Source organism: Sturnira hondurensis, unplaced genomic scaffold (genome assembly GCF_014824575.4).
Source record: "Sturnira hondurensis isolate 20B ecotype Veracruz unplaced genomic scaffold, ASM1482457v3 Scaffold0000648, whole genome shotgun sequence".
Taxonomy (NCBI): Eukaryota; Metazoa; Chordata; class Mammalia; order Chiroptera; family Phyllostomidae; genus Sturnira; species Sturnira hondurensis.
The window spans coordinates 11,689,402-11,709,917 of record NW_028073279.1 but is presented as its reverse complement, the minus strand read 5'-3'; the positions used below and the strand labels follow the sequence as shown (position 1 = coordinate 11,709,917).

General features: G+C 40.7%; 1 protein-coding gene across 5 annotated transcripts in view; it reads left to right on the top strand.

Annotated features, from left to right (window-relative positions):
- PATJ (PATJ crumbs cell polarity complex component) overlaps positions 1-20,516 on the top strand; it is a 330,197-nt gene that overhangs the window by 257,423 nt on the left and 52,258 nt on the right. For all 5 annotated transcript variants that reach the window (XM_037043696.1, XM_037043706.1, XM_037043682.1 and 2 more), the window contains exons 33-34: positions 716-827; positions 4,252-4,385. In XM_037043696.1, the coding sequence (XP_036899591.1) occupies positions 716-827; positions 4,252-4,385 (246 nt within the window). The remainder of the gene's footprint in view (positions 1-715; positions 828-4,251; positions 4,386-20,516) is intronic.

Genomic DNA, 20,516 nt, shown 5'->3' with positions numbered 1-20,516 from the left:
CTAGCAAAGGTCCCTGTACCTTCATTGAATTACACATTCATTTCCTGCTCTGAGTTTCCATGTCTTCAGTTTTGCACTTCTATGTGCATTTATTCGCACATTCATTCATTCATCAAACATTTATGGAGGCCCTACTGTGTTCCAAGCACTGGGGACCAAAGGTAAATAAGGTATAGTTCTTTTAGGTGCCTTAAATGTAATTGGTGTACCTGGCATTTCGTGGGCCTTCAGTAGATGTTTGTTGTCCTTTCTTTCCTCTCCTGTTGCTCAATTAACCTACCCAGTGCATCACTGACTATTTTGAATGTGTCCACAAGAGATGGGTGGTATTGTATGCTCAGAACATCTGCAGCACGGATATTTTTCAGTGGGCACAGCATAGATTTACGGACTTCACATTGATTTCATCAGAATGAGGAGAAAATGTAAAAATGTTGGTTTTGCTTCCCAGCCCCAGCTTCCTATACAAACCGCAATGAGAGTGTCTTCCCCTTTCATCCTCCCACCTTCCTTGATCCCCTCATCACCAGAGCGTTCTAGATGTCAAGTTCACTAGGGAAGCATGGGGAGTGGGGCAGGTGTCATCCTAACCCCCTCTCCTACCCTAAATTCTCAGAAGATATTATTGGAGTACATTATTGTTTTGGTAACAATATACCCGTTTTTTAAAGTCTTCTCCTCTTTGACATTTATCAAATTGTCCTTCCTTTTGTAGGCTGTCAGCCAGATGAAACAGCAAAAACATTCGACGAAAGTCTCCTTCAGTTCACAAGAGATACCCTTAGCACCATCATACCATTCAACAGATGCAGACCCCACAGGCTATGGTATGGTTCTTTCTCTGAACAGAATTGAATCGATGCATCATACCATAAAAAAGGAAGGGATCAAGAGGTCCCCAAAGGAGCACTGGACTAAGAGTCAGGAAGCTTGGTTTGGGACCCTCCTCCACTCCCTTAGCTTTGAGACTTAGCCAGGTCATTTTTACGTTCTACACCATTTTCCGTATCTCTATCATTGGCATGGCCTGTTGCTTCTTGGATATAAAAGTACTAGAACAAAAAAGGCCTTCAGTAAATGCTGTTTGAATCTGAAGCTTACAAATTACTCTCTAATCTCTCCAAAAGAATGTTTAGTTCATGAGTAATATCTCTTAAAAATCATATTGAGCCAAATTGTTAGCCTTGCATGTGTTGATATAAGCTATTTGGAGACTGTTAATTCTCAGTGCTTAAAGACATTGGTATTCACTCTGTCTCTTTGAATTCCTGGCTTGAATTATGATGACTGGCGGTTAAAAATAGAACTCCAAAATGAATAATGAAAATAAAGAGAGAGACAAAATGAATAATGAGTATTTCCATTTTGCTTTTATGCTATATAAGTCAGTAAAAGGGGGGGGGACTATTTACAACACCAGGCTCATCAATGGCAAAGCATAAATCTGCATAAATTTAGCTGGTCTGACACCTTACGGTATTTGTCTTTTACATATTTTTTCATAAATATTAACTCATAAAAAATTTAGCAAGCAGGCAGTATTCTAAAGAATCAGATTTTTACTAAAATAGCTGGTGAATGTGGTCAGCAAATGACCCCTGTGTCAAATCTGGCTCGCCCTCTGTTTTATATGGTCTGCAAACTAAAACTGGTTTTCACATTTTTTAACAGTTAACAAAATCTAAAGAATATTCCATGAAAATTATGTGAAATTCTCATTTTAGTGTCCCTAAATAAAGTTTTATTGAGACCTGGCTGGTGTGGCTCAGTGGCTTGAGCCCCAGCCTGTGAACCAGGGGAGAACCAAAGGGTCGCCAGTTCAATTCCCTGCCAGGGCACATGCTGGGCTGCGGGCCAGATTCCCAGTGTGGGGCGCATGAGAGGCCGCCACACATTAATACTTCTCTCCCTCTCTTCCTTCACCCCTCTCTAAAAATAAATAAATGAAGCCTTCAATAAGGTATTGAAACGCTCACTTGTTTACATTTTATCTCCAGCTGCTTTCACACTGTAAAGATAAAGCTCAGTGGTTCCAACAGGGACCATAGGTCCTATACGGCCCAATATCTACTGCCTAGCCTGTCACTGGAAGTCTGCAGACTGACCGAATTTTGGTCATATATATCACGTAGTTATTCCTTGATCATGGAAATTAATCATCCTACAATTTTGTTTCTTTTTTTATTGCCGTTCAGTTATAGTTGTCCCCATTTTCCCCCATTACTCTCCCCTGCCCTACCCATCCCCACCTCCCACATTCAATCCTCCCCGCCCCCACTGTCTTTGTCCAGGGGTCCTCTATGCATGTTCCTTGATGACCCTTCCCTTTCTACAGTTTAATCTCTGGAAATTTATTCAGTCAGTCATCCACTTACCAAGCATTTATTGGGGCCTCGGTAGGTATGAGGCTCTGGCCTGCATTCTGTGAGAGAAATAACTACCAAGACCGAGTCCAGACTGGCTGGGGTAAAGCAAACGTGGACGGGGAAGGAAGTGCCATCTCCGGATTCTCTTGCTATGTTTTGCTCTCACTCAAGAGACTAACCGAGTGATTTACAAAAGGAGCATAAACTTTTTAGAGTATCCGTGAAATGGATGTGCACTGTTTTTATTGTTGGTAAATGGGAAATGAAGTATGAAATACATGTCCTGCAAAAGCATCTGGAGACAAATCAGGTTTATAACAGTCTACTTCCAGTACAGCTTATTTTTATTGTAAATGGGGTTGTATCCCTCAATTTCCCGCTGTTCACCAAGAGGCCATTACATTAATAAATTCCATGTGGTCAGGAACAGCAACTATATGAATGCTACAATACGCCAGACCTGGGCAAGCCACCTCGCACACATTTAATTCCTCTAACGGCCTGTTAGGTAGATGCCGGTTACAGCATTTTTCTGGCGAGGAGTGAGCCTTCGCTTCGCCCACCTATTAGTGTCCTTGGGAATTCAAATTCAAACCCGCGCCTTTTTGTCGCAAAGACCGTGATTATTGCTTCCTCGGAGCAGAACCCCCAGAGTCTCACCAAGAGCCCATTTCCTTCCGTTTTATAGGGGGATTGGCAAACTTTGTCTGCAAAGCGCCAGATAGGTAGTAAATATTGAAGGCTTGTGGGGCCGTATGCTCTCCATTGCAGCTACTCGACCTGCCATGGCTGTGTAACAGCAGCCACGAACTGATGGGAGCGAGTTGGTGGGGCCGTGTTCCAATGCAGCGTTATTCACGGACATTGAAATGTGAATTTTGTATGATTTTCACGTGTGTTGAAATACTATTTTTATTTCTCCAACACTCTGAAAATGTAAAAACTGCAGGATTTTTTGCTTTATTTTTATTATCGACACTAGTACAGTTGTCCCCGTTCTCTCCCTCTTTGCCCAACTCCACGCAGGCTCCACCCCCACCCCGCAAAAACCATTCTTGGCCCTCAGACCCTATCTGGTGAGTCAGCTGGCCCTCGCTTCTCCATAGGTTTGATGGGCTTTGTGGATCTCAACTGGGCCTCGGTGCACTAGCTGCAGCTGACCAGCAGGTGGGGCCCTCTATTATCCGCCCCTGACTAAATGATTTTGCAATGTAGGAATCAATACTCATGATGATTATTCTTGGTTGTTAAAAAAAAAGGGAAAAAGATATCTCTGGAGACTATTATTTGTATAAGGTTCTCTTGAGAATGGTATTTTGACAGTTTTGATTTTTCAGTGGGTTAGGTTTAGTCATCTGAGAAACACCTATATGTAGAATTTATGCTAGATAAGTGGGTATTATTAAAAATCTTTTCTTAGCCTCTAAATTTTTCTAAAACAATGGTTTTTAAAAAGTAAATCTTTATAAAGCAGCAATAATACTTTTAACAGTTTTTCATTTATGGAAGCAGCAATGAATTCTTGAGTTATGTTTAAAATATCTTTTTTTTTTTACTATGTATTTTTAGGGCTTTTTTTTCCCAGTTGCATCATACTCTATGGTGTATTTTAAGGTTAAAAATTTTTCAAACTAAAATAGGTGATTTGGAGGTGGGGTTCATTGTTGCTTTAGTCTCAAAGGTGTCATAGGAACCTTTCCGGGGGTGTCACAGGTGTCATGTCCCAGTCCCAGGTGAATGGGCAGTAGTGACCCAGCTTTTTCCTCTGTGGTGCTTGGCAGGAAAGGAGTGAAGTGATAATAAACACATGCACCCTGTGCGCTCCCAAGTGTGCGAGCTGAGCTTCATCTACGTGCCAGTCATTGCGTATTCAATCCTTCTCCAGGTGGTTTCCAGGCTCCTCTGTCAGTGGACCCTGCCACGTGCCCCATTGTCCCTGGCCAGGAAATGATTATAGAAATCTCCAAGGGACGTTCAGGGCTTGGTCTCAGCATTGTGGGAGGAAAAGACACACCCTTGGTAAGTTTCTAGATGTGAAATACATCCACTGTCACCAAGTTTGTTTTGAGCCTCATTATGGCCACAGTTGGTTTTTTCATGCTATGGAAAAAGGATAATCATAGGTGGATATGTATCCATATTCTGGGCAGCTTTCAAATATTTCTCAGTGTTTAATATTCACCAGTATTTTCTCCATCTAAAATGCTAAATATTTTTTATAAATGCTTATCAGACCAACAACGTCATAGCAGCATTTATAACAGTATTTAGGATGGTGCCTGGATATATGTGTAAATATAAGTAGGAACTATATTATTATCATCATCATTATTATTTAATGGAACGCTAGATAAAAGTATACCTCAATTCTGCCCTGGCTGCTGTGGCTCAGTAGATTGAGTGCCAGCCTGCGAACCCAAAGGTCACCAGTTCGATTCCCGGTCAGGGCAAATGTCTGGGCTGTGGGACAGGTCCCCAGTTGAGGGCATGCATGTGAGAGGTAACCACACACTGATGTTTCTCTCCCTCTCTTCCTCCTTTCCCTTCTCTCTAAAAATAAATAAATAAAATATTTTTTAGAAAAGCATACATCAATTCTAGCCCACAAAGTTAGGCTTTGCTTTATTCTGACCATGGTCCCATCTACTCCTAATGTTTTTTTTAATTGGTATACAATATTAGTTTTTGCTTGGATGATAGATCTTTGATCATTTAATACCCTTTGATTGTGACTAATCAATATTGCTGTTAAAATAGAGAACAGACTGACAGTGTCCAAACGGGAGAGGAGAGGGAATTTCAGGGAGAAAGGGGAAGGGTTTACAGAAACAAGTATGAAGGACTTATGAACAAAAACTAGGGGTGGGTGGAAATGGGAGGGAGGAGAGAGGGTTATGTGGGTGGCTGGGATGGGAGTAAAAGACAGAAAACTGTACTTGAAAAACAATTAAAATAAAATTAAAAACAAAAACAAAAACAAGTAAAACTTCATGGGTTTTAATTTACTCAAATGTGATTAATCAATGCATACATATTTGAATAGTAATGTATGCATAATATGCAAAGTTAAATTGACACAAAAGGATATAAAGTGAAAAATATATATCCCTTTGTCCTATATTTACCCTCTAGCCCCACCCCCAACTCTAACCAGGGCCTCTCCCTAGAAACAATCACTGTAATTAATGAATATGTTTTAAAATGAATATTTTGGTATTTCTTTTGTCTATTTTATTTAGTAAGGAATAAATTATGTATACCAGATTTACAGATCGAATAAGTATAATATGATCAATAAAATGATTCTATCCATTTTGGCAGGAATATATTTCTGTGTTAGTACTATCGACGGGTGGGAAGATCCTATTCTATTTTTCTGTAACAAACACTAGCCCCTAAAGCACTAGGCAACTCCAACACAGTGTCTGCTGCAGAATCTGGGTATTGATGGCTTGTACATGTTTTCCGGACGTGGTCCTTCTCTCTCCGACTCTCTGGCCTGACCTGGAGAATCCTGAGGTTCTGCTCAACTCTCCTCGTGAAGCACCTGAGCCTAAATGTGCTCAGAGGCCAGGGTTTATTTAGTAAAAGATTTCATCTCCTTTGGATTGATGAAAGATTGCTTAAAACTTTTCTCCAGAGTTCAGGATACCTTATTTCCTGAATTATTCTCCCTTTCCCTCTGCAGGCAGGAGCTGCTGTGTGTGGCTTCCTGTATACACTGATGTTTTTTTACCTGAATTTAACTAGCGCCACAGCCGGTTTTAGCTCCCAGCCCTTTTATGGGTCTTTGCCTTCTTAAGGCTGTGGAACTTTTCACATCTGACTTGGAATGCTCTCTGTTCAGTTTTTGATGTTGAGGAAAGGGGTAAACTCTCCCTTAAGTTTCCCTTTAAGAGATTTAATCTTTTTAAATTGTATTTTTAATAATGCCTCCTAATTATATGTGATCTGATCTTTGAGCAGTTCATAGAAACCCCTTGGCCAGCCCTCTAGCCAGCGCCTAATATGGGCAGGAAGTAACACACCATCAACATAGCACCAGAGCAGACCGTGGTGCCCCAAACCTGCATATGCAACCCAGCCTCTCAGCCTCTGCACCCCTCCCTCCACAGTGCTCCCTTCCTGCCCTCTTCCCTCCTCCCCTGCCCCCTTCCACATTCTTTACCTTCTGGAGGACATCGTGCCCAGCTTCTCCTGCTTCCGTGATGTCTTTTCTGCTGATTCGGAGCAGACAGATGGTTGACTGATTGCTCATTCCTCTTTTAGCTCTCAGTAATATTTTTCTCTATTATTTACTAGCTCGGGCAGGTTCCTTATTCTCTGAGTGCATTTCCTGATCTATGAGTGGGGATGGTAATACCATATAGAGTTGCTAGGAGGATCAAAAAGATGACCAGTATATAGGGCTTACCCTGATACCTAGTATATTATAAGCAATTGCACATGATAGGTACCTTCTCCAAGCCCCAGTTTCCACATGTACTAAGTAAGCTTAACAGTCCTACACACTGGGTTGTGGTGAGGATCGGAGACTTTACAAACAGTAGAAAATTATGTATATATTTATTACTGAGGTCACTGGGGTTGTATTGAGAAACTACTGGTTGACCCTGAACATTGGGTGTGTCTCCCTTCCAAGGCCTGTTCTCTCATTTTCCTCAAGAGATGTTTCTGAATGCTAGATAATTAAATTTGTATAAGTAAAACCACATTTGAAATAAATCAAAGAAGATTCTGTACTGACTCATAAGCCACACACACACATATATACATATATCTTTTGCTGTTATTACTGCGATTTTGTTTTTGTGTGAGTTGCTTACAAAACCTAAAGGAGTGGGCCCGCACTGCTCCTGGGCCTTTCCTGTTGCCTACATTGTGCTGCTGGCTGCTAGCCTGAGGGCTCCCACTGCCCAACATCACCTCCTGCACCCGGGGCGTCAGGCTGTTTGCTCAACACGACCTCTGCTTCTCTTGCCACCATGAGGCAGCCAACAGTTGTTTTCTTTAAGAGCATCTTGAGGTTCATAATATATAGTCCTGCCTTTTGAGGTTGTAAATCCCATTGTCCTTGGAAGGATAAGCACCACTTAAAAATGAGAAATGGGACACAGCTTTTATTTCCTAACCTCAGATACCTCATCAAAAGCTATAAATTAGACTCACAATAATATATAGGCATGCCGTTTTGGTGAGGCTGAACAGCATCGCGATGGAAGGTGCTTTAACAAATAAAGCCATTGTTTGTCACGATGGAGACCTTTCTTTTTCCCCCTCCAAATTTTGACCTGGGACAAGCAGCCAGATTGACACTCCAGTGCACACTATCCAGTCGGGTCCTGGAAGGCATGCAGAGAGCAGAAAGTTAGCAAACCAAAATGAGAAAGGAAATTGTGGACAGTGTTGCAATCCACTCTCAAAAGTACCTTTGCATTTGCCCTTGCACCTTTGATTATGTGATGCATCCTTACTTCAGCTCCAGTGCTGAGAAAGAGCATGTTTTGCATGCTGGTGACCCTTCTTACACATCTGCTCCAACCCTCCCAATTAGGATTTCTGTGCCCTCTTTGTTGTATGTCCAACAGATATTTTTGCCGTCTTGAGAGGAATTAAGCCTCTGGGACTTAGTCTTGACACCACATCAGTCCTATCTGCTATAAATAGCGTCTCTGGAGCCAAGACAGATGGTTTCTCAGATCACAGAGGGAGATCTCATTTAGGATCCCAATGTACTTGCAGAAGGTCATCTAACTAGGCTTTTTAAAATACCAAGATAATGATGAGGGTGAGCCTCCTGGGACAGTTTATGAGTACACCTGGACCCAATCCTCACCAACGAGCTCTGCCTCTGTTGTTTCAGTCTTATGATGTGCTCCCAGGTCTGCTTTTGGTGAGTTTGGCTCTTCTGTGATAGGTTGCACATGTTTGCTCAAAGGCTGCCCTTTGCTTAGTGCTAAGAATACAAAATTGAGTGAAAAACCCTGTCTTCAAAGAGCTCACACAATCATTCGAGTTGATTCTATTGCCTTTAATGTTTATAGTCTAATATAGGGGGTCAACCAATGAAAAATCACAATAGGGACTATTAAAATGGGGACTTCCTCTGGAAAGTAGAGCTTAGTATACACTTTATAGATTTAATTAATGTAGACTAGTTTTTATGTTTCTTATAAGCCAGTGTGTTAGTCCATTCAAACTGCTATAACAAAATGCCACAGACTGGGTGGTTTATAAACAGAAATTTATTTCTCATAGTTCTGGAGGCTGATCTCAAGATCAGGGTGCCAGCATGATTGACTGAAGGCCTTCTGGGTTGCAGGCTTCTTGTATCCCCACATGGTGAAAGAAACAAGGGGGCCCTGTGGGTCCACCTTTTAAGGGACAGATCCCACTCATTAGGGCTTAGCTCTCATGGCCTGACCATCTCTCAAAGGCCCCACCTCTGGGTACCATTACATTGGGCATTAGGATTTCAGCTCACGAATCTGAGGGGCACACACAGCCAGGAAACCAGATAAAGCACATTGCATAGAAGAGGTAGTATATTAATTCATATTTTTATTTTCTTCTACCCAACTATCCATCCATCCCTTAACCCTGCCTTCCCCTCCCTTTTTTTGGCCCTGAACTGGTCATTTGCATGAAATCTTACAGCCCAGAGGACTTGGCACATATTCTGCCAAATGAAAGGCCAAACACTCTTACCTCTTACGATAATTATACCATATTCCTTAAACTCCTCCCTGAAGCCCTAAACACACTCTTCTCAGACATGTTTGCTTGCTGACTACATCTTGATTGTTCTTAGCCTTGGGAATTCTAGAGAGCAGAAAAAAAATTAAGAAATTAGTCTTGTATCTTAGAGTTTTAGCAGACCTGAACTGTTCTTGGGATTGAACAAAGGAAGTGGAGAACGAATGAGGAAAAGTTCTCCAGGATCCTCACTCTGTGCATTTTGCTCTCTCTGGGCAGCACTGCCCAAGGTCCCAAACTGCAGACAGTGTGTTCTGTCGAACCAGCAGACGGCACAGCAGAGTGATGATGCTGATTCTGTGGCATCGGCATCCCAGATCTTTAACTGTGGGCCTTGGACAAGAGACTTAACTCTTCTAAATCTGCTTCTTCATTTGTAAAATAGTGATGATGACAAAAATCTACCTCTTGAGGTTGGTACAGTATATGGATTAATTAAAATAAAGAATATAAAGGGCCCCAGCTGGTATGGCTCCATTGGTTGAAGCATCGTCCCAAACATAAAAGATGGTGCAGTTGATTCCAGCTCAGGGCACAAACCTAGGTTGCAGGTTCAATCCCCGGTCAGGGCACATTTGGAAGGCAACCAGTCAATATTCCTCTCTTTCCCTTCCTCTTTCTCTAAAATTATTAAATAATTAAAAATTATTAAAATTATAAAATTATAATTTTAATTATAATTTTAATATAATTATAAAATTATATTTTAATTATTTAATAAAATTATTAAATAATTAAAAAAGAAGAAGAAGAAGAAGATAGCCCTAGCTGATGTGGCTCAGTGGATTCAGTGCCAGCCTACAAACCAAAGAATTCAGTGCCAGCCTACAAACCACCAGCGGTATTCCCAGTCTAGGGCACATGCCTGGGTTGCAGGCCAGGTCCCCAGTGGGGGCATGAAAGAGGAAACCACATATTGATGTTTCTCTCCCTCTCTTTCTCCTTCTCTTTCCCTCTCTAAAAATAAATAAATGAAATCTTTAAAAACAAATAAAAAGCATATAAAGGGCTTTTCCTAGTGCCTGTCTATACTGAGTTCAGTTATTATTATTATTAAACAGTCATATTAAAATAAATCCTTAGCCATATTGGAGCATCATCCCATAACCTAAAAGTTGCAGGTTTGATTCCTGGTCAGCGCACAAACCTAGGTTACAGGTTTGATCCCTGGTCCAGGCAACTTACTATCCCCAGTCTGGATACATGCAGGAGGCAACCAGTTCATGCTTCTTTCTCCCATCAATGTTTCTCTCTCCCCCTTCTTCTCTCCCTAAAAGCAATGAAAAATTGTCCTGAGAATAATAAATAAATAAACAAACAAACAGCTAGTCAATGCTTTTAAAAAAATGCACATCCTTAGCTCCTTTCATCTGTGTCTTTGGTATGGTACCTATATTCTGAGAAACATGACTTCATTTCTAGATAATCGGATATTTGCTTTTTAGCATGAACATTTTATAAAGTGATTCAAGTACTGCTCTTAATATGTAACTAATATGCATCATTTCATTTTATTCCCACAACAACCCTACAGGGAAGGGTTGTTCCCATTTTTCCCGTTTGTTCCCATTTTACAGATGAGGAAACTGAGGCATAGATTAAGTTAGGTGACTTCTCCAAGGACATAATACTAGCATTTGGGGTTTGCTCAGACAGTCAGACTCCTAAGCCACACAGTCCATGCCCCTTTTCTAATGCTACCAGTGCATGTCATCAGCCTTCTTCTGTAGTTACCCACCTCACCCACTGGACCCTGAGCTCCTTGAAAACAGACCTGTTTTATTTTGTTCTGCATCTTCAGTACCCCCACACAGTGCCTTACACACTCAAAAATATGACTCTGTCCAGCCTCTCTGGATTCCAGCCATGCTGGCCTTCTTCAGTTCTTTAATGAGTCTTGCTCCCACCTAATGCATGGCTTTTGCACATGCTCTTAGATCTCTGTGGGGTGCTTCTCTGATCGGTTTTAACTAGAGTATCCTATTCATTTCTGGGCATGGGTATGTGGTTAAAAAGAGGTAGTTGAAACCACATCATTGGAGAAAGAATAGAACAGACTGGAAGAAGGAAGGCCAGAAAGACAGCGATGACTTTTGCACACATGGACAGGTATCTTCTTATGGATGCAGGAAAAGATCACTTCAGGTACTCCCAAGGCAGCTCACTGAAGAACAGGTTTTACATGATTATAAGGAAGAACTTACTGAACATCAGCTGACCAAAGCTGGAATGAACTGCCTGGGTACAAGAGTGCACCCTCTTGGGAAATATTTTGACAAAGGCAGGCAGTCACTTTGCAAGGATATTGTTAATTATTAGGCTTTGTTTTTTAATTAAGGATGAACCTTTACACTTATAACTATTTTTCAAAATAATAATAATGTAGGAAAATTCATAATCTTTTTTATATTCCCATCTCATAAATCTTTTATTTTTTATTTTTAGAGAGAGGGGAAGGAAGGGAAAAGGAAAGTGAGTGAGAAACATCAATGTGCAAGAGAAACATGAATCAGTTGCTTCTCACACACCTGGAGCCAGGACCTGGCCCTCAAGCCAGGCAGGGGCCCTGACCAGGAATCAAACCGGAGACCTTTTGGTCTGTGGAACAATGCCTAACCCACTGAACCACACCAGTCAGGGCCGTCAAAAATTCCTTTCAACTTTAGTCTTGTTTTTTTTTTAAATTATTAAAGAATAAATTCTAATCATTATTTTGTTTTGTTTTTTTCTGGATGCTTGGAAAGGTGAATTTAAAAATAGAAGCCCTCATTGCTTTGCTTGTATTGTTCTCATGGATCTGGAGATAGGCTTGTCTCTTTGCAAGAGGCAAACAATGAGACTAGGACATTTGTCTAATAGTCTTGGTACCATCCCCTTGTAAATGGAATTCCCAGGATAGATTTTAAAATTTAGATATTCTTAAAATCAAAAGGGTCTGGGAATGTCAGATGCAGACTGTTGTTATTTCTCGTCAAGTTTCAAACCTGTATATTTTTGTCACCTGAATCAAGTGCCAATTTAATTCATTCTTTCTAAACAGAACTTCTGTAGGGCACATACCACGGCAGGCAGCATCAAGGTAGCTAGACTCTCCCGTCTGGATACTGAGTGGCGGAGTTCATCCACCTGGAATTGAAGTGAAGGGTATCTGTCCTCGGGCTAGAACCATATGCAAGGTTCTCACTTAACCCTTCGCTGTGTGGGATGCTGTTGTTCGGCTATTACTGCTTGTGACCACTTACACGTAGAACCGCAGCGATTTAAACCACTAGATAGTTTTTAAAGTAAGCAGAATAGAACGCTATTTTACATTTGATTAAGTGTTTTATTTTGCCATTCCCCTTCAAATGAACTTTGCACAGTCTATTTCATAAGGAGTGTGGTTTGCTTTGGCTTGTAATTCCCCCAAAGCCAGGCTCCTTTTATCATTATTGCTTAAGTCATATATTTTTACACAAAACATCTTATTACCTTAGTTTTATTTTAAAATCAAAGTGGAGTTTGCAAAAAGTCTATGAATCACACTGAAAGAATGTTAACGAATAGTACCTCTGAATTTCCAGATATGGACATTTCTGATCTTAAAGAATATGACTGTAAGCAAAAATATTATGCAAGCTGAGTAAAATTTAGATAAATAAGGACCAGATGGAACTATAGGGACTTATAAAGTATAGGGCAAATATTATTCCATTTCCTTAAAATAAATCTATATTTCAGTATGAAAAATTATATTCATATTGATGAGTCTCAGCTTTTTGTTAAATCAGACTTGGCAAGGGAACTCCATTTTAAGTAAATATAAAACAGGTTGGGTTTTTTTTTCTTTTTGAGCTTGACAAAAGAAAGCATTTCAGAGTCTTAAAGTGTGGAACATTTTTTATATATTCACAGCAGTTCTTATATTAGCTACTTTATTGCTGTGACTTTCATTTCACATTTTAGTTATCTGTGAATAGTATGTAAGAGTTTACAGTCCCAGCGTATGAGTTTTAGGGTGGCTTAACAGTCATTTGCTTTAAAACAAAATATACATACACACACAGACTGGGGTTATTGCTTCCTGTGTAACTGCTGATTTAATCCTTATTTTTATGTCAAACAAGCCGCTATACCTCTTGCCGATGTAATACTTATTTATGTTATCTATAGTTTATTATCTGAGAGTATTTCAGTATTACAAAGTAATAGGTACTAAACATTGTGATCCATTTTCCTTCTCTTTGAAGGTTTGGTACATGCATGACTTATTCCCCCAAGCATATAGAATAAATATATTGAGATTAGGACATATAGAATATCTCTTTCTCCTTTTGTAGCAGTTTTGTGAGGATTAAATGAAGTCTTGTCTACGTTCTGAGATTCGTGGGAATTCTGTGTGGTGAACCCTAGTCTAATGGTTACCAAAGTCGAGTATAATAGATAAGTAGTTTCTTTGACTCTTGCTACAGCCCCCTCAGGTTTTCTGAACAGGAGCAGTGACTTATTTAACCTATGATGTTGGCAAACAAACCTACACCAATTTGACAAATACTGTGTTTCTTCTAAACCAATAATCTTTTATTGTATCCATAGGGGTAAAGCAACATGTTATGACTCACCCAAATTACAAAATTATTAAAATAAAATGAGAAATAAATCATCTTAAGATAAAGGAAATATAGTATGTATATGTATTGACTGTGTCCTCCCTTGGGTTCTATGTGTTCTTATGAGGTACTGAAGCTAAGTAACCTCTTACTCACTGGTCCTTGCAGATCAGTGAGGGGATGCCAGATACCTTTTGCATTAAAGAAGGAGTACGTTTTGGTCTGAAGGCGGGGAAGATTAGCACCTTTGCAACTTGAAATTATCTTTTTATTTTACCTTTGTAATTGGTTCAAAATAGATAGATTCACAAAACACACTGGGTAAGCTTAACAATATCGGCCATAGCATAAGAAAAGTGCATTAAATTCTCCGTCCTTGGGTTAATCAACCCACTGGCCCACCACTGTGGCAAGGACAGCAGAGAACTGCCGTTGTCGGCTGGAGTCCTGTGTCTCTGTTATAGCCGCCATTTATCTGCATTGCTACCTTTATCTCCTTTCATACTAGCCTGGCGAGTTTTGTTGTAATGAAGTATCACCAGTGAAAAGCACCAGTAGGAAGTACGGCCACTCTCAGAATCCACGGCAATTATGTTCTGCAAAGTTGCAGCAGGCACTGCATTAGTGAGTACTGACAAACTGCTTCTAGGGGAAATACAGATTTAGATTCCTCTCAGCCTCTGGCCATATTTTCAACAGCCAATTAACACATAGTTCTTGTTTTGTGTGTGTTTCTGTTTAAAGATATATATATATATGTCCTCACCTGAAGACATTTTTTTTCATTGCTTTTAGAGAGAGAGGAAGGAAAACAGAGAGAGACAGAAAACATTTATATGAGAGAAAAACATCAGTTGGGTGCCTTCCCATACACAGCCTGACCAGGGATTGAACCCATGACCTTTTGGTCTACAAGATGATGCAACTGAGCCACACTGGCCAGTGTTTAATATATACAGTTGATCACTGCCATTGAACTCATGGCCAACACCACTGTAACTCATAACCAAATGTCAGCCAACATATGAATTTTCTCCATAAGGCACATTACAGCCTTCTTACGCTTAGGAATATTAGACAGCACCTCACCACTGTCATTGGGGCCATTTTAAAAAGTAAAATCACAAACAAAAAAAGCACAGAAACACAAAACACCTGGCACCAGAAAGCACAAAATGATGCTTACCGCGTGAGAGCTAAAACGGGAAGCCAAGTATCACGTTGTTCCACCTCAGCTGGGAACGAGTGAATCTGGCCCCTCAGAATTGTCACCACTCTGTAACATGGCTGCAAATGACAGCGGAAGCACCAAGAGCATTAATTTGGGAATGTAGGCAAATTCACCAATAGAGAAACCACGAACAATGAAGATTGTACTTGACTAAAACAGAAATATCAGAACATCTAGGAGCAGGACTCTTGTAGCCTGGCTCAGACCTTGTGGCATTCCAGTGGTCCCTGGGACTTAGCCTGGCACAGTCATGACTTGAGAAAGAATAATCTAAAATATCCTTGCAGCATAATCTTTCTTAAAAAGAAGCAATCATTATATTCTGAGATCACTATGATAACAGGGAAATTAGAAATTAAACTATGGACCACAACTGGCATCCTTCATTTTTAGAATCATGAATTGTGACTGCTGTGATATATATGTATTCCTTTATGTACCCAGTATGCCCCTTACACCTTAGATATGTTTGTATTGAAACCCCTCACTAGAATTATGTAACATCTATTTGGCTGATACTTTGCTCAACAGTATATACACATTTAATTTCATCCTCAAACCCTACAAGGTAGGATTCAGTAATTCCACTTTACAGAGAAAGAAACATTGGTTCAGAGAAGTTAAATCGCTTAATAGAAGTACCAGAAAGCTATGATAAGTGTCAGGGCTAAAATCTAAACACAAGTTTGTGTAGCCATAGCCAGGACTCTTCCCATTATTCACTGTTTACAGGCTGCAAAATTCATCTAACAGACTTGATACAGTCTGTAGTACATTCAGATTGACCACAAATTCTATGATGCTCTTTCTGGATTCATTTAAGTTGAGCTGGCCAGTAGTAGTGAAGGTGGAATTGTGTGAACTTTCACACCTTGACCTCAAGCTTAGCTCCTGTTCTCCGGAAGTACTACCACCTTGCAAACAAGTCCGGACAGGCCTCCCGGAGGTTGACACACCATATAGAGAGAGCACACGCAGGGAAAGGGGCCCAGACATCCCACCTAAGGCCCCAGCCAACCTGACTGCACACTCATGTGAGAGCACAGTGGTACAACATGGAGCAGAAGAACTGCCTAGCTGAGCCCAGCCCTAATTGCCAACCTGCAGAATTAAGAACAAACAAACAGTTAGTTTCTTATTTAAGCCAATAAGCTTTTTAAAATATTTTTGGTGTTTTTTATTATTTTTATTGTATTTTTATTATCATTTAGTCCCCTTATACCCTATCTCTGCCCATAATCACCGCACTGTTTTCTGTGTCCACAAATCCTTTTTCCTTTTTGCTCAGTCCCTCCACCCCCTAACCATCACCTGCCACCACCCCCCAACCAAGCAGTCGTCCTGCTTTCTATGCATCTGTCTCTATTTTGCATGTTAGTTCAATTTGTTCACTAGATTCCACATATGAGTGAAATCATATGGTATGTGTCTTTCTCTGACTGGCTTAATTCACTTAGCATAATGTGCTCCAGTCCATGCATCCTGTCACATCCGATTCCTTGTTCTTTTTCTTCTCCTTCTGGCACCTCTATGATGTGATTGTTGGAATGCTTGAATTGTACCAGAGACTGCTTACACTGCCCTAGTTTCTTTGGGTGCTTTTTTCTTCTTGTCGTTCTGATTAGTTGTTTGTTTTTGCTTCCAGTGCCATACAGGGAGGGACTGAAGTGTCTAGCATCAAGGCCGGAGCAGGGAGACAGCTTTCTTCCAGACAGAAAGGCAGACAGAGGCCACTGTCCTTTTCTGACTCCTCCTTCCACAAATCTACAGAGCCATCAGGCAGGTGCTGTATTTGAGACTCCATAAACCTGGCTAACAACTGCTTGCCCCTCCTCCCTGGAGATCTCTTAAGACTCTGTCCCATCCAATTTACAGACCCACCAAAGCTGTTAACCATGACTTTTCCATATGAATGGCTGGTCTTAGCTCATGCTGCACAACTTCCTAAATCCTATCAAATAATCAACGGCTGGCTTCAGTGAGCCCCAGGCCCCCACTAGCAGCAATCAGGCTAGATTCATAGCTTGGCTTTGCCTGGGAATCTCCAAGCCCAGCCCAACTAGCAGCCGTCTCAGATGGCTTTTTGGCTTATGCAGGATGGCCTCAGGCAGAACATAAGTGCAAGAGGACCTTGTCCTGCACCACCTGGGAAACCCCTCAGCCTACTCTGGAGCACCACTGCCCTGCCCTTGCACAGCTGTTCCTCCATGGAGGGTGGAGGTTGGTGGTCAGTGGTCACAGCCAGTCTTTGCAGCTGACTGGCCTGTGTAAATCCCTCCTGTTGGCCTGTCAACAGCAACCAGAGCTCAGCTACGAGGAGAAGTGTGTAAGCAGCCCACAGAAAGGACATGCCTCCAGTACCCAGCTTAGGTGATAGGGGAGGGTATGCTACTGGACATGCTACTGTCCCTTCAGGACACCTACTACATCAGGCCACACTACCAGGACACGGAGTCATAGCAGCTCTACCTAATACATAGAAACAAACACAGGGAGTCTGTCAAAACAAGGAGACAAAGAAACATGGCCCAAATGACAGAACAGATCAAAACTCCAGAAAAACAGCCAAACAAATTGAAGATAAGCAATCTGCTAGATCAGAGTCGAAAACAGTGGTTATATGGCTGCTTAAGGAACTTAGTGAGGACCTTGACAGCATAAAAAAGATCCTGTCAGAAATGAAGGATACACTAATTGTAGTAAAGAGCAATTTACAAGGAAACGGTAATAGAGTGGTAAAGCCGAGAATCGAGTCAGTGATTTGGTTTGCCATTTAGAAGAAAGTCTTTTTCTTAGGCAGGGCCTGGGCATCCTTGTAACACAATGGCTTTCTCTACTTCACTTTGCACAGTATATGATTTCACAGTGATTTAGAGTTTTAGAGCTGGAATGGCTTTAGAAGTCATGCTATTCAGCTCTGTGCTTTACTGATGATATTAAAGCATCATGAGCAACGTGGTTCATGGAGAACCATTTGCAAAACTGGCTACCTGCAGAGCCGTCAGAAAATGTAACTCCTTGTATCCCCTTTCCTGGATTCCTTCTTCCATACTTTACTGCCCCCCTTTTTTTCCAAATCACATTGTATATGAAATATAATAGGGAATTTGGGGTTTTAAAGAATTTGGTCATGAGGATTTGGGACAGAAAAGAATCATGTTCTAAGACTCTCATCCCTTTGTTTATATAAATACAGTTTGGAGCATAGCAACTTTGCTCAAAGTGAGGAGCACGTGGACAGCTTTAACCCAACACTTTTTATTTTTAACTCTCACTGCAGTAGACATCACAAATCAGTAACTTCATACAGCTATATGCATTTTTCAGCGTGGAGTTGAGTATAGTTTTGGATTGCACAGCACTGGACTGACATTTTCCTACCCCACTGATATGTCACCCTTCATTGGTTTGGCCTTGGACCGAGAAAATCATCTGCTGTGTGGAACTCGTGTTTGTGCGGTTTCAGAACACTGATGGCCGAGGAGGGGAACTGCATTAAACGATCTTTAAAAATAGCACTGCCCCTCTAAGGCCGCAGAATGAGCCATGGTTTCTTCCAGAGGGGGAAAAATACCCATTTTATTTACAGTATTTTAATACTTTTTGATCCTCAGAGGTCTTTCTTATTAGGAGAGCTTTTCCCCGTAAAACAGGAAAATAAGACATAACACTCTTTTGGAATCATGGGTAAATAAGTTTTCCACCCAAATGTGAAATTCGATGTGGAACTTTTCTATAGTTAAAATGTCCCTTAGGATTATTTTTGTGGGGAGTGGGAGCGGGGGCTTTTATGAGTATGGCAAAGATTGCGTTTAGTTCCCGAGTAATCCAAATTAAGTAAAGCTGGCCTACAAGCAGTAAAATTAGGCCATGTGTACCCAGTCCTTTATAATGCTATCTACCATATTATTCTCAATCAAAATTTTCTTCTAAGATGCTTGTTAAAACAATCCACTGAATATCTAGAAGTATAAGCGGTAAAACCTCATTCTGTGGAAGTAGTTCGCCCACACAGGGTGCTCATTGATACCCTTCAGTCCACAGGAGACTCTTAGTCAATTTTTCTAACACATGGCTTCTTTAAGAGTTATGGGCCTATTGTGACAGCAATAAAATTGCCTTTTGCTGAAAGATTGGTGTGTTTATGAGTTACTTTATCTACTTGTTGGCAGCTTGAACAGTAAAGAAAATGGTGATTGATAGGCTGAAGTGTCTGATGACTTTGACCCTGCCTAAGGATACATTACTGCCCTGTTGTGAAATTCTTTTGTAGTGATTCAGAGTTTAAATCCCCCTGGAGGAGTATGTGATTTTTGTGGGGCTCAGTGATAATTAAGTCCCTCATAGTTGGCTCCCTTAAATTGCATTACGAACTAAAGTAAATCCTCTGGAATTTCAGGTAGATTTAATATCCATGTGGTAGGTAGAATGGTTGTATATTACCATCGGAAGCTTGGTTGGATTATATTAAGATTCTGACATACTAACCCCGCTCTTTCTGGGTCATTTTGATACCTTCCATCTCCATCCACATTTTTGTTAATCATTTAGCAAACATTGTTGAGTATCTGCTCTTGGCTCAGCATCGGGATACAAAGAGGAGTTGGAAGCACCCCTTGTTCAGAAAGGTTTCACCGAGGGTGGGAGGTGATACAGAGCCTAGAGCGATGAATAGGCTGTTGTGATGCTGTGAGATATAGCAGTGACCCGCAGAAGGGGTTGATCAGCGTCACGGCGGGAGAGAGTTAAAGGAGGTTTCATGGAATAGATGTCACTTGGCTGGCTCAAGCAAAGGAAAGCCCATCAAATAGAGCTTGACCCTCAAGCATTTGGTGCCCTTTGTGCTTTGCAAGTATAGATGTAGAATGTGTCTCTGTAAAAACACACAGAACACATAATACTGTTTGCTTGCAGTTGGGGAAGTCAGGCGGCTGAGGGACAGATACTGGAGAGAAACTTTTCAGTGAACACTATTTTGAGTCTAGTACCATGTGCATGTACTATGTATATTTAAAAATAAATAGGAACTTACTCTTTTGGGAATGGATACATCAAAACAGTGGTCCCTTAAACAATATGATGAATTTGCTAGCCAGCTTCTTCCTGTGTATCTATTTTTTTAATGGTATCACTAATTGTGGAATAAAGAAATTTTTCTCAAACATATTTCAGACATAAACTAGTGAGGGCAAAGTGTGCAAGTAAATGATTTTTCCTACATCTCTAAAATCCTTACCCTTCTAATTAGAGAAACCCCAATATCTGAGTGATTCTCCAATTCACTGGTCAAACTCTTCTCTCTCTAGAGCTGCCAAGTCAAACAAGTAATTTTGAGTGTCCAGAGCAAAATTGTTAGTCTTGCTTTGGACACTAAGTAAACAGACCATTTTACTTAAATGTGGAAGTCACACAGCTCTCAAGAAGAAATTAATGTTGGTTGCATTCGGTCATCTATAAATGATTCTCAAGTCTATATGCCATACATCAGGAGAAATCTGTTTTCTTGGGCTGAACAACTTTTTATTTTAAACATCAGTTTACCACTTGTATCTAATGTTTTATAACCGCTCCTGT